Raw genomic sequence first — 12471 nt, 5'->3', positions numbered from 1 at the left:
TGATTCAGAAGGTAAAATACGTTTAACTTATTATGTTTTCCAGGGGAGAAGGGAGATAAAACATGCTAAGTTACAAATGGGAGACAGTAAGCTCCTCCAATTGTTCATGTTACCTAAATGTTCCACTCACCAAATTCAGTTCAAATGTAACACAGCACCTCAGCCTACAGCTTCCGTTGACTTCCAAGAAACTTGCTTATGCCAACGACTGAAATTATACTGGTTTGCTGCTTACAGCCACTTATGCCTGTTTTCCAGCTGAGTTACACCCATATACCTTGCAGCACTGCTCACCTCTGCCAAGTTTGGCAAGCTGTGGTATTATACTAGTAGTATGGCTCCAAGCCTCATGGGCAGTGGTGCAGCATAAGCTATAGCCTTTCAAAGAACATAGTAGGAGCTCCTCTGACCTCTGTTCCCTATTTATTCCAGGAGACACAGTATCTGACTCAGCTATAATGCCTCCATGAGCTCCTGCTGGGGTGGCCGGTGTCTTATTACCACACTCTCACTACCATACCACTCTTTCTTGCTCTACCACATGCACATACATACACACTTTACTGCCATTTTTAATACCTCCCTCCAAATAAATTCTAGTTAAATCCACCCCAGAGAACAGCTGTCCATTTCCAGCTGTTATAAAGAAATAGTTCCATAAGCTTTATAAGAAAACACTAGGGCATGCTAAAAGTCTTTGCTAGCTGAGTTTGGGACTGCTTGCTGCTTTGAAATAGTGCCACAATTATATTATCAAGCAAAAGACTATTTATTGTTCAATATCTATCAGAGGGTATAAGCAAAGATGAGGAAAGGGGAAACACTTTCCCTTGTTCCCTCCATTCCCTGGCTCCAGATTTTCTCTTAAAGTGACTACTAGAAATCAGTATTTGGATGGGCTGAAAAGGCAAATGTGATGGGAGGTGCCCCTGCCAAATAAAATGGATGCGTGGAAGCCCAGGCCTCAGACACAATCTATTTTCTTGCATTATTTAACACAGGAGAATGTCTTGGGATGCAGTTTGTGCTGAAAGTACTATAGGCAACCAAGATCCATTACTTTACTGTAATGTGTTTATGTACAGAATGTTTGGATCTGTCTTTCCTACTGGGCCATTAACTGATTAATTTCTTGGCTTAGTAAATGGCTCAATAGCATAGTCAGATTTGTTATTTGCTAAAGCACACACGAGTCCATGGAAAAAAAAAGTTTTGTTCATGGTTTGGGTGCAGATTTCCTCTGCAGTTTGGGTAAATCATTCATCTCCCTTCTCTCTCAGGTCCTTATCTACAAAACGAGAGTTAATAATGATTTTGATTCAGCCCTTACTCAGTCTGCTGACATGGAAGACTAAGACCCAAGTAAGACTTCTAGATATAGCCAGTTAATATTTAATCTTTTTGTAAGATTAATGGGGATATTTTGCAAAACTTTTAAATGCTGTATTTTATTGATCTAATGTTTAAGATGTTTGCAATAAATCCCAATGGGAAAGCATCTCCAACAAAGGAAAGAAAATGGCTTGAAATGGATTAGCCCACTGTACACTAATATATTTTTTCAATATATTTTGAATATTTTCAGCAAGAGGAGACGCAACTAAGTAAGTGTTACTGCACTACAGGATAAAGACTTCACTGCAATGTTCCAAATACAAGAAATGCTGTGGTGGAAACAACATTGTAGGGCCTGACTGGTTTGTTCTTTAATGTTACTACAGCATATTTTAAATATATGTGATGCAGCTTATGGAATGTCTAGCATAAACTACATTGCCAGATGAGAAGAGCATGCTGAACAGACTATCTGTGTGGTCTTCATTTGCAAAGGAAGAACACTGGAAACTTTTCCAACTTCTACCCAACATGTTATCATATAGCAAGCTTAGACAACTAGCAGAAAAGCAGTGGGAAGTACTTCAGCATGTCAGGATGCAGAATGCAGGCCTATCTCCTGACCTTTCCTACACATATTGGTTTTTATATACATTTTTTTCCTAGCATAAGTATTCCTAAAGATTATGAAAAATGATTCTTTCTAAAAATCAATAGCAAAGTCAAACCAAAAACCATATGAAGAGTCAGCTCAAATCACAAGAGAGTTGCAACCTTGCCAAAAAATTGCAGAATGCTTTGGCTTAACAAATTAAAAATATGTCCTTGATCTGAGCAAAACAAAGTGAAGCAAAAGGTCAAGTGCTGAGGATTAACGTACCTTATGTAGCTGGCCTGAGGGCTTCTCGGAAACAACACCCTTCCAGCATCCTCTAGGGCCCTTCCACTTGCGGATGTTTGGCAGAGTTGGCTGGTTCAACTCCATACAAAACTGCAAAGAAAAAAGCATAATCTTTGTAGGAGGTATTTCCCCCCCCCCCTTAAACCAGAGCAGTAAAGCTACAGCAGCATTAATAAAAGACATACTGTTGATGACAGACTATAAACTGTACTGAAATATTAAACATGCTCCATTTACAGACTTGGGGCCAGCTCCTCAGCCAACCACCTTGACTTTACTACATGGATGTCATTTTACACCAGCTGAGGCTTAGGCTGCAGTATCTCACATTGTGCCAGTTCGAGGAAACCAGGGAAAAGGCAGATTGTTAATACAGACCAAAGAAAAGCATTCTGCTAGGATGTAACAGAAACACTGACGCTAACTCTTTTTGCACAAAATGGACCAGTTTGTGCTGACTTGCACCTGTTTTATAAATTTTCAAAAAAAATTTTTTGAGCAGCTCAGCACGGAGTCTATCACTGCACTTTAAAAACAAAAAAAATGTGGTCCTCAGCTAATTTATCCCAAGCATGTATAACTGCCCTGAGTTAGAGGGTTTGCAGGTTTCCAAACACGGTTCCTAGTAAAATGCAATAGCCACCTTGTTGGAATTGAAAGGGATCTCTTCTGTGCTACCTCCAATGATTATAACTACTATAACCCCCAGACTGTCAGAGGGCCAGACCCCTGGGGTTATTCAACCCATCTGTACTGTTCCAATGGTAGAAAAAGGCCAGGGAGTGGGCAAACCCAGCCAAGGTTTCCTACAGTACAGGAAATCCCTATGCAGCACAGAGCTGGCTTTACTCCAAACCTTGAGAAGTCTCTTGGTGGGATAAAACAGGAGGAAGGGTGTGGTCAGAGGGTTGCTGTGGATTGATGATCCCGGCTAACATAACAGGTCCTTGCATTAGAGCTGCTATTGTTCCAATTTATGTCATAGGATTACAGGGGTCTCTGGCAGTCCTAAGGAGAAAGGAGGCACACAGGGACCCTTTCCTTCATGCCATTTGAAGCCTGGGTTGAGTACAGCTTGGCGGAATCACAGGGACAGGCTCACAGATTCATGTACAACAGATGCAGATCAATGCAAGCACTGTTAAGTATTCTAAAGCCACACTACTCTTTATAACACCACTTAGAAAATTAATATTTGGCTACCCCTGACTGCCTGTCATGCGGCCCTCGATGGCTTGCCAAAACTCAGCAAGCAGTCCTCCGCCTGAAATAATTGCCCACCCCTGCTTCAAGAGAATGAATTAGGCCAAGCTGGCTGTATGGAGCTGTGGTGGTAGGAGCACAGGCTGGCCCTCAATTTAAAAAGGGAAACTCTTTTGTGTGTGGCTAGGGAGCCACATGACAAAGTGGGATGGGGCTTCAGGGCATATAAACCCAGGGCCTGAGCCAAAACAGGCAGTCTGACCCTGGCAGCAGGGAGAGGAGCTCCTCGGCAGGATGTGCTGCCACCACAAGGACTGGGCCCCCTTGCAGATCCCCACCATTCACCCCTGGCACACAAATGTCTTACAAGTCAAGGTTGCTGGTGTTTTGGCACTTTGCCAAAAAAAACATTGTTGATCTGATTATAATGACCATTCCATGGGACTTGCACCTGGGATACCTTTGTTCAACATCTTTTCTAACATTAAGATAATTTACTTAAATCATCAAACAAAAACTTTTGTCAGAGGTAAGAGTTCTATTGTAAATCTAAGCAAGGAGTTGACTTACTTTTATGCTGCAGGTGGCTAAAATGGCAGGTCAGAAGGCAAACTAAGCATTGGATAGTAATGAGTAAAGATGTTAAAGAAATCCATTACTGAAAAGAGCACTTGCAAGTGAACTAGTATAACGCTTTTGGTTCCTGCAAATTGATCTTACAAGGCTCTGATTTGTTTCCTCAAAGTAGAGAATATAAAAGATGACATGCTTCTTCTACAAGAGGATGTGCACTTTGGGTGCAATCATAGGAAACTGAGAAGTTGTTCTGAAACAGCTGACCTTGACTTGTATCCATTTCCTAGAATGCTTGCTTGCTTAGGAATTTTTGCTCAAGTGAGAAGGGCTTTTCTTAATGCTGTTCTGCACATAAAATCCAAAGGCAGAGGACATTAGTCTTTACCTTGCGCAATATAGATATATGGGTAAGCTCCTATAGAACATTAAAAAATAATCTTCCTTATTAACTTACATAGTTAAATTAGGTCTCTGTTAAATCCATTTTGAAAGAATCCTTTGGACAAATGAGAAACATTCAGATGAAACTCTTGAACAAAAGCCTGTATTTTTGCAAACCACCCCCATAAAGAATAAAGAGGGCTATGTTGTGCCTGGCTTCCTGTGATCAGAGACTGAATGAAGAATAACTTGCATTTGAATACTTGTCTAACTTTATCTCAACTATGTAGTTGATCCAATAAAATATCATTCACCCTAAGAAATTCCTGCCTCTCACAGAAAGGAATAAATTAATTTGAGTTTTTTCCTATCAATTTTTTTCTGACTTCAGGGTTTTCAAAGCATTAGCAATTCAGGATTTTTAAGTCTGGAAGGGAACTGAAGGGGCTCTGCTGCTTGTATCATCCATCCACTGCATTTTGCTATGGTGTACTTTATTTTCTTAAATCCTTGATGAATGCTGTGTCTAACTTTGAATCCATTCAATAATAATGATGGCAACAACTGCCTTTGCCAGCTCACCCTTTGCAAATGTTTCTTATATTTAACCCGCTTTTACCGCTGCAGCTACAGATAGTCAATTTTAGTTCTTGTTGTCCAAGCAGGCTTAAATATACTGGAACACAGACCTAGGAAATTAAATTTCCATAACGAGTGAGATCACTGGAAGGTATACCATCTACAGGAGGAAATCCCCTCTTATTCGCTGCCAACCCCACTGCTAGCTTCCAGGGCTAGGGACAGACATTCAAAAAGCCTGAGCCTGAATTGATTCAATCTTTGCTGGTTAGTCTAACCTGGCTAGGTTGAACCAATTTGCAACTGTACAGACATTCCCTCTGATCTGAGGAAATGCAGGTACATGCTGCAGTGGCTCAGGCTAGAAGCCAAGGGGCACTACAGCAGCCCTCCCTTTCCTTGCGCAGTACTGAGCTGAAGGGGGACATGGCCAAGCACCAGCAGGAAGCTTTGCTTAGGAAGGGGTGTAAACCCCCATCCTGCCTGCACCGTCCCAAGCTTTTCCCCGCTCACTGCTCAAGGGGCAGGAGTGTTGCCAGACCCCAGCCAGCACTCTGAGGCAAAGGGGAGGTGTGCAGTGCATGCATCTTTTGATGATACTGAGATTTTCAGTCTCCCTCTGCCTGCATCTTCATACTGTCTGCAAACCAGATAGGTGAGGGAGCCAGCAAGGAGCTGATAACAGTGTTTAGCAGCCCAAAAAGAAAACAAAAACTTCTCTCATTAGTTCAAGCTCTTCTTAAACAGCTTTTTCCAAGGAAGGAATGGAGGGACATTACCAGATGACCTGCTGATTAGCTCTAAAAAGCCCTAAGCTGTCCTGTCCCAGTGAAACTGGACACACACACGCACGCACACACCTTTCAGCATTAGCTAGTATACCACATGCCAGCTATGGTTTGTGAGGCTGGGGTCCATGCTATGGGAGATGGGAAGGAGAGAGGGGGGATCCCTGCTTAACCAATGAATGGCAAGGGCTGGGGTGGGGCAGGGGAAAGCCAAGCAGATCCTGCTGTGCCTGCAGTCTCCACTGGAGCTCTGGCTAGGGAACAGAGGGGTGGGGCCAGTCCTGATCTCTGGAGCAGACAGCTCAGCCCAGCCCAGGGCTGCAAAACATCTGAGATGCTGAGGGACTCTGGTTTAACTTAAACCAGGAAGGGGTTTCAGACAGACATTGCATAAACCAGGTTGACCTAAATCAGTTATGTCTGATACTACATTTAACCAGGTTTATCTTAAAACCAGTTTCAGCCATTCTGAAACTGGTTTATGTGCACTGAACTTATGTTCTGTTACAGGTTTAAACCAGTTTCTGATCATTTAAACCACTTTATGTGTAATGTCTGTCCCTAGCCCAGCAGGACAACCTTGACTGCTTCAGGAAATGTAAGAGCTCTTCTCTCTACTTCTCAATGATACCATTTTCACAGGATGAAAGAATCCCAGCATTTCAAGGCTACTATGTTCCCTTCTCCTTCTACCCCCCAAGAGCAACTGGATGGCTCCTCTGGCCTGTTTTCCTGTTTCCCCTTGGTTCAAACAACACAGCTTAAGGGGGAGAGAGACCCTGCTGCAACCCCTCCTAGGAATCTCAGGAGCTGCTGCATGAGCAGAAAGGAGGTTGGGGACAGAGGGAAAAATGATGGGAGCTGCAGGCAGAGGAACTGATGTGGGAGCTAAAGGGAGGAGGGTGTAACACCTGCAGGTTCTTCAGAGGGCAGAACTGACTGGAGAGATGGGATTAATTTAGGAGATGAAAGCAAAGTTCATCGCTGGACCAGGCAGATGTGGGGGGGGAGTGGCCGGCCCCTCACCACCATCACAACCTTTTTTCACATCTCATTAAGCAGTGCCGGCCAGAATAACTGCTCTATGTAAAAGGTTAACTATAGCAATGCAGTAATTGTGTTTACTAACAGAGCCTCCCATATTCAGTCTGTGGTAAGTCAGACAGGACCTGTTTCACAGGATACCACAGTTTATCCTTTATCACTCTGAACTTCCCATTTGCATTGCCATTCTGAGTTGCCTTCTCTACAGGAAGGCAGACCTGAGTGCTGTCCTGCTCTACAAAATGAACATCAGGGCCAGGTTTGAGCCCATGACCTGCTCTGAAACAGACACCTTCTGTCCTGGAAGCAAAGGTGTGCTAGCACTAACCCACATGGAAAAGAAACATGACCCAAGAAAACACACACTGGAGTTTTTATTAAGTAGTTTGTAATCAGGTTACTTCTTGTAAACCAGCAATTCTCCTTCAGAGGATCCTTAAATTGCAGACACAAAAGCATTAAAAAAAAAAATCATACTTAAAAAGAGGCTTCTGATGTGAGCCCATTAATATGGCGCAGTATGCTTCTGCGAAGTAATCACTGTGTGAACTTTAGAAAGGCACTCAAAGCAATTAACTGTCCAGTTTGTTAAATTTCTATAGCAGCGTTTGAACCACATGGGTATTAGAGTAAATGTAAATGGTAACATACTTCATTGAAACAGCGCTGACTTCACTTCCACAAAAAACAGAGATTTGTCAAATGCCTTGTCTATCCATCTTTACATTTCTTAAACAGACTGCTTGCAGAAACAGCTTTAATAAGCAATTTTTTTTGGAGAGGAGCAGTGCAAAGAGGCAGCTGATCCCTAGAAACATGAGTTCTTAAGCACAGAGGAATTAGATTTAAAGGTGTCAATACATTTGGAAACACACCTCAGAAATCACTGATTTGAAAAAGCATAACATTAGCAGATATTTTACTTATGTGTGGTAAGAGAGACTTTGTGCTTCTTCTGCAGAGCAGGGTTGAGCTGCCAGCTCTAGGGAGGGGCTGCTCCACCCAGATCTGTGGACCCCCCCAGAGCACAGGGCCCGGGGCGGTCGCCCCGACTCGCTGTGCCCTAGGGACGGCTCTGGCTGCCACTCTCCACAGCCCTCACACCTAACAGACCTTTCCACAGGTCTCCATTTTTCTTTTGCCTGTCTCACCTTCTGTTGTTACGCTTCCCCTTGTTTTGAGAGCCCTATCAAACCAGAAGCATGTTACCTGAACTGAGTTCTGTTCCTTCCACTAGTGAGCCTACTTCTGCTCTCATCGAAAATACCGTTCCTAATCAGAATGAGACACCCGTGGTTCTACTCCAAGCTACTGTGAAGTCTAAGCAAAGAATGCTGGGTTAGGTTCGCCTTTTCCAGAAAATACTCTTCAGACCTTCAGTTTTTAGTTGCAATGTCCAGAGTTAACACTGATTCTCTAAGAAAACAGAATATGCTGTTACTGGAAAATCTGTGTACTGAGAAAGTAGTAGGAATTTCACTTACCCAACTAGCCAGGCTAGGCATATTGCCATGGACCTGATCCTCCACTCTCCTGAACTAGCATTATCATTACTTCCATGCAAAAGTGGCTAGGGACAGATATTACACATAAACTGGTTTAAGTGATCAGAAACTTGTTTAAACCTGTAACAGAATAGAAGTTCAGTGCACATAAACCAGTTTCAAAATGGCTGAAACTGGTTTAAGATAAACCTGGTTGAATGTAGTATCAGACTGAACTGATTGAGGTCAATCAGTTTATGGAACTTCTGTCCTGGACCCTTTCCTGGTTCAAATTAAATCACAGTTCCCCCTGCATCCCAGCATTTTCCAGCCCTGGGCTGTATGCTTCAGAGAGAAGGGCTGGTCCTGCCCCTCTGCTCTGTAGCTGGAGCAGTGAGGGCTGGCTCACTGTCCTCCTTCCCCCCAAGAACACCCCAGCTAGGGGCTGAGGCCAGGGAAGGGGGGTGTTAAACTTCCCTCCCTCTGAGTATGTAGCTGCCCTGCCCTGCTTACTTAGTGCTGGCTGTGTCTGTGGACTACAAATCCCAGAGGCACCTGGAAGCAGGAAGAGGAAGTAATGCAGAATCCTGCTGCTGTGACTGTAGACTGCAAATCCCAGATACCTCGGGGGCAGCCATTAGAGGAAGCAAACACACCCATGCTGACTACGTGCCAGAGAGCTGTGCTCTATTGCCCCCTGGCTTCTGGCCTGAACCATTGCAGGCATGTGGCTGAAGTTCCTGAATCAAAGGTAAGTGTCTGTTCACTCCTGTTTCAATTTAATCTCTGCAGTTTAGACTACCCTGCAAAGACTGAATCACTTCAGCTATCTGTACTTAGCCAGCAAGTCCAAAGTGGACATTAAGGTGCAATCAGCTCAGTATTCTCTGCTCAGTTATGCAGGCTGGTAGCATTTTCATCTGTTTGGCACAGGCATGGACAGCTGAGCATAGTGTGGAGCACAGGAGAATCACACCCTTTATGTTTACCTTGATTATTCTACAACCAGCAGAACACAAGGAATGGAAACCCAGAAGATCTGGATCCAACTCCCCATCCACGTAACCTTGGGCAAGTAGTTTTCATTCTTTTTTCTTTGAGCATTAATTCCCATCTGTAAAATAGGCAATCAAGATTCGTAGCAGAGATGATATCTTTTATTAGACCAACAAGATTTTTGCAAAAAAAAAAAAAAAAAAAAAAAAATGCCTTTAAACACTCCCTAAACTCTTCAGAGTTTTTTCTGTGGATACATACACTAATGTTTGGGAAGTGCTCAGATACTACTCTCTTGATAGGAACCATATAAATATGAAGATCAATTGAATCCCTTTGCTAAAGCGTAGTGTTTTATATATGGGTATTCAATTAGTCTCTTCCAAATAGACTTCATTAAAGGTCTTTTAATATGCTTTCACTGTTGTTTAAATATTGATATTGCATAAAAGAAGATAAAGCTTGGAAACATTATTTGATCCTGACAGATAGCTGATTATTAGCTACTGCAAGGTAGTGCAGAAAACGATGTGAAATCAATTTCAAGTCTCAGAAATATGTGGGTAAGTATGTTCTGGGATAAAAAAAGCTTTCTACCTCTTATTTTTTTTAATTTGATTGTATAATAAGGATAAATTTAAACAACAATGACCTTGTGGCTCATAGGAGCTGAGTTATATATAAATAAAACAAAAAGGGAACATATATGAAATTAGTAAGATACCAAAATGTTTACGCCAAGTTTGAGTCAAACTTTTTTCTTGTTGCTTTATGCTTTGAAAGGTCAGTTTGTGTCTCCTACCTTTGCTCTTTAGTTTGATCAGGGAATAGCTTTGGATAGGCCTTCTCTCTCTACTATTTTATTTATTTTTCTTGGTAATATTACCAATAATACTTATTATTACATTTTAAATAGCAATTTTTTATCTCCAAAGTGCTTCATAAACATTAAGTTCACAAAAATTCTCTGAAGAGTCTCTTTCTTTTACAGACTGTGAAACTCAGGACATCCGTGTACAATCAAGTCGCGGCAGGACATGAAAACAAGGGTTTAACCCATGTCAGCTGTTCCACAATAACCCCAGTAAAAGCTAATCCAAAGTGGTTTCCCCCTCAGTGAAAGAGGAGTGAGCTTCTATGGGTTAACATTTATTTACTGAAGTATAATAGCATCTGTGTTAACATATGAACTATTAACACCTAACAGTGGACACTAAGCCCGGAGCTCATTTATCTAATAGTAACTTGATCACGTGCCCATGCACTGAGGCAGTGCAGGTCAGCACTATACACTCTGCAGAGCCTGTAAGCCAGGGGAGGGCAAAATGTGGCCCGAGGGCTGGATGCAGCCCACCAGGCCATTCTATCCAGCTCGCAGGGCCCCTAAAAAAAATTTAGAAAATTAATCTTTATCTGCCCAGGGCTGCCTGTCACGCTGCTCTCAATGGATTGCCAAAACTCAGTAAGCAGCCCTCTGCCCAAAATAATTGCCCACCCCTGCTGTAAGCAGTCTTTTACACTGTCTCTGACTTTCACACACGCGCACGCACACACACACACACTCTCATTTTGCATGTGTGGATACCTGCTTGTGCACTTTACAGTTTAGCAAAACTGTGCCCACTGGAGTGCTGGAACTGCACTTGAGAAACCCATTTGTCCTGGATGAAAATTCTAATATTGGTCTGTACACAAAAGTTAAAATGGTTAATTCATGTGTTTAGGCAAAAGTAGAAGTCTTGGGGCCAAAATCAAACTCTCAGGGTTAGATCTAATAAGCAACCAATATTTAAGTCTTGAAGCACCTAACAGTAGGTATCTACCCTCACAGTGAAATCCAGAATGCTGTCCGTGCTGGGCAAGCAGAATCTCTATACAGTCTCTGGTGAGTAACAAGTCTCAGAATGGGCTTCTACACAGTCCCAAGTGATGCAGGAAGCTGGTCAATAGGCAATGCTGAGGATAGCAATGTATTTTAAATCCTACCCCTCTGTGGGGCATGGGTATCTCAGAGGGTCATGGAAGCACCATGACCTTCCTTGGGATCCACAGCTTCCAACCCTTTCCTTGTGTTCTTTCCTTCACACTCCTTTCATTTAAAAAATCATCATGTTGGGGCAGCCACTGCAGCCCCTATAATATCCTAGGGGTTCAAGTACTCATCCAGGAAGTGGGAGACCTGGGTTAAATTCCTTCCTCTGCAGTCCCCAACTCCCCCCAAAAAGAATGCCCTCTACACTAGGATATAGGCTATTCTGAGTGAGGATACTCTCCACTTTTCCAATTGAAGCTGGATCATTGGGCAGAAAGGAATTCAAGATTCACTGGGCTAGAGAGACAGAGAAAACACAAGAGAAATAACTGAAACCTAGTAGTTAGGCCATGCACCTGAGACAGAGTTGGAGCCTCAGTCCCTACTTCCAGGACTGTTTTTTGTATTTTATATTAAATAGTCATTGACTAAAATATAGAAACATAGAAAACCTACCAGCTGTATCCCCTCAGAGGAGACTGGTGGAGGAACAACTATTTTCCAGATTCCAAATGGATGTAAAACACAAACCAGACACCAAGATGCTCAAACAAGTCAAAACTGAAGCATGAACAAAGTTGTAACTCTATGGCCTGGGGAACTACAAAATCTAGGATTAGGTGGCAACTGAGTGAGAAGTCTCAGGATTGCAATTTTGGACTTAAATACCTAAAGGTATATCCATGCCGCAACGTGCACTACCTTGTAGAGATGCCCAAGTTAGTTTTGGTACCAGAAGCAGAACAACCCCATGTCTGTGTGAAGCTCTGATGTCACTAGTATGCCCTGCTTCTCAGCAGGGCTAAATTGGTCCAGTAGAGCATCATACTAGTGCAGCTATACTGCTTCCTGTCCCCAAACTAGTTCATTCAGCATTAGCTCTGATATTTTTATGTGGCCTGTGCCATCCCACTTTAGGAACCTGAGTCCCTCTTGAGATCTGGCCCAAGGCCAGATAGGTCTCAAAAAAAAATCTCAAAGTACTGGATACCATGAACCAAATTAGAAGTCTCACAGCACTGTGGGTTGCTGTGATATTCATTTATTGTGTCTGTATGATGGTCATTATGTTCATCAGTGAATATAGCATTTTACTGTACATTGACATTTTATAAGTTATTGTACAGTAACTTACTTTCACTCATGACTTGA

General features: G+C 42.6%; 1 protein-coding gene across 1 annotated transcript in view; it reads right to left on the bottom strand.

Moving 5' to 3' along the window:
* Positions 1-12471, bottom strand: part of EEPD1 (endonuclease/exonuclease/phosphatase family domain containing 1) — a 94048-nt gene that overhangs the window by 18092 nt on the left and 63485 nt on the right. The window contains exon 3 of the mRNA XM_006020859.3: positions 2216-2326. Within this exon, the coding sequence (XP_006020921.1) occupies positions 2216-2326 (111 nt within the window). The remainder of the gene's footprint in view (positions 1-2215; positions 2327-12471) is intronic.

This window comes from Alligator sinensis, unplaced genomic scaffold (genome assembly GCF_000455745.1).
Source record: "Alligator sinensis unplaced genomic scaffold, ASM45574v1 scaffold86_1, whole genome shotgun sequence".
Lineage (NCBI taxonomy): Eukaryota > Metazoa > Chordata > Crocodylia > Alligatoridae > Alligator > Alligator sinensis.
This window is presented reverse-complemented; position numbering and strand designations above follow the sequence as displayed.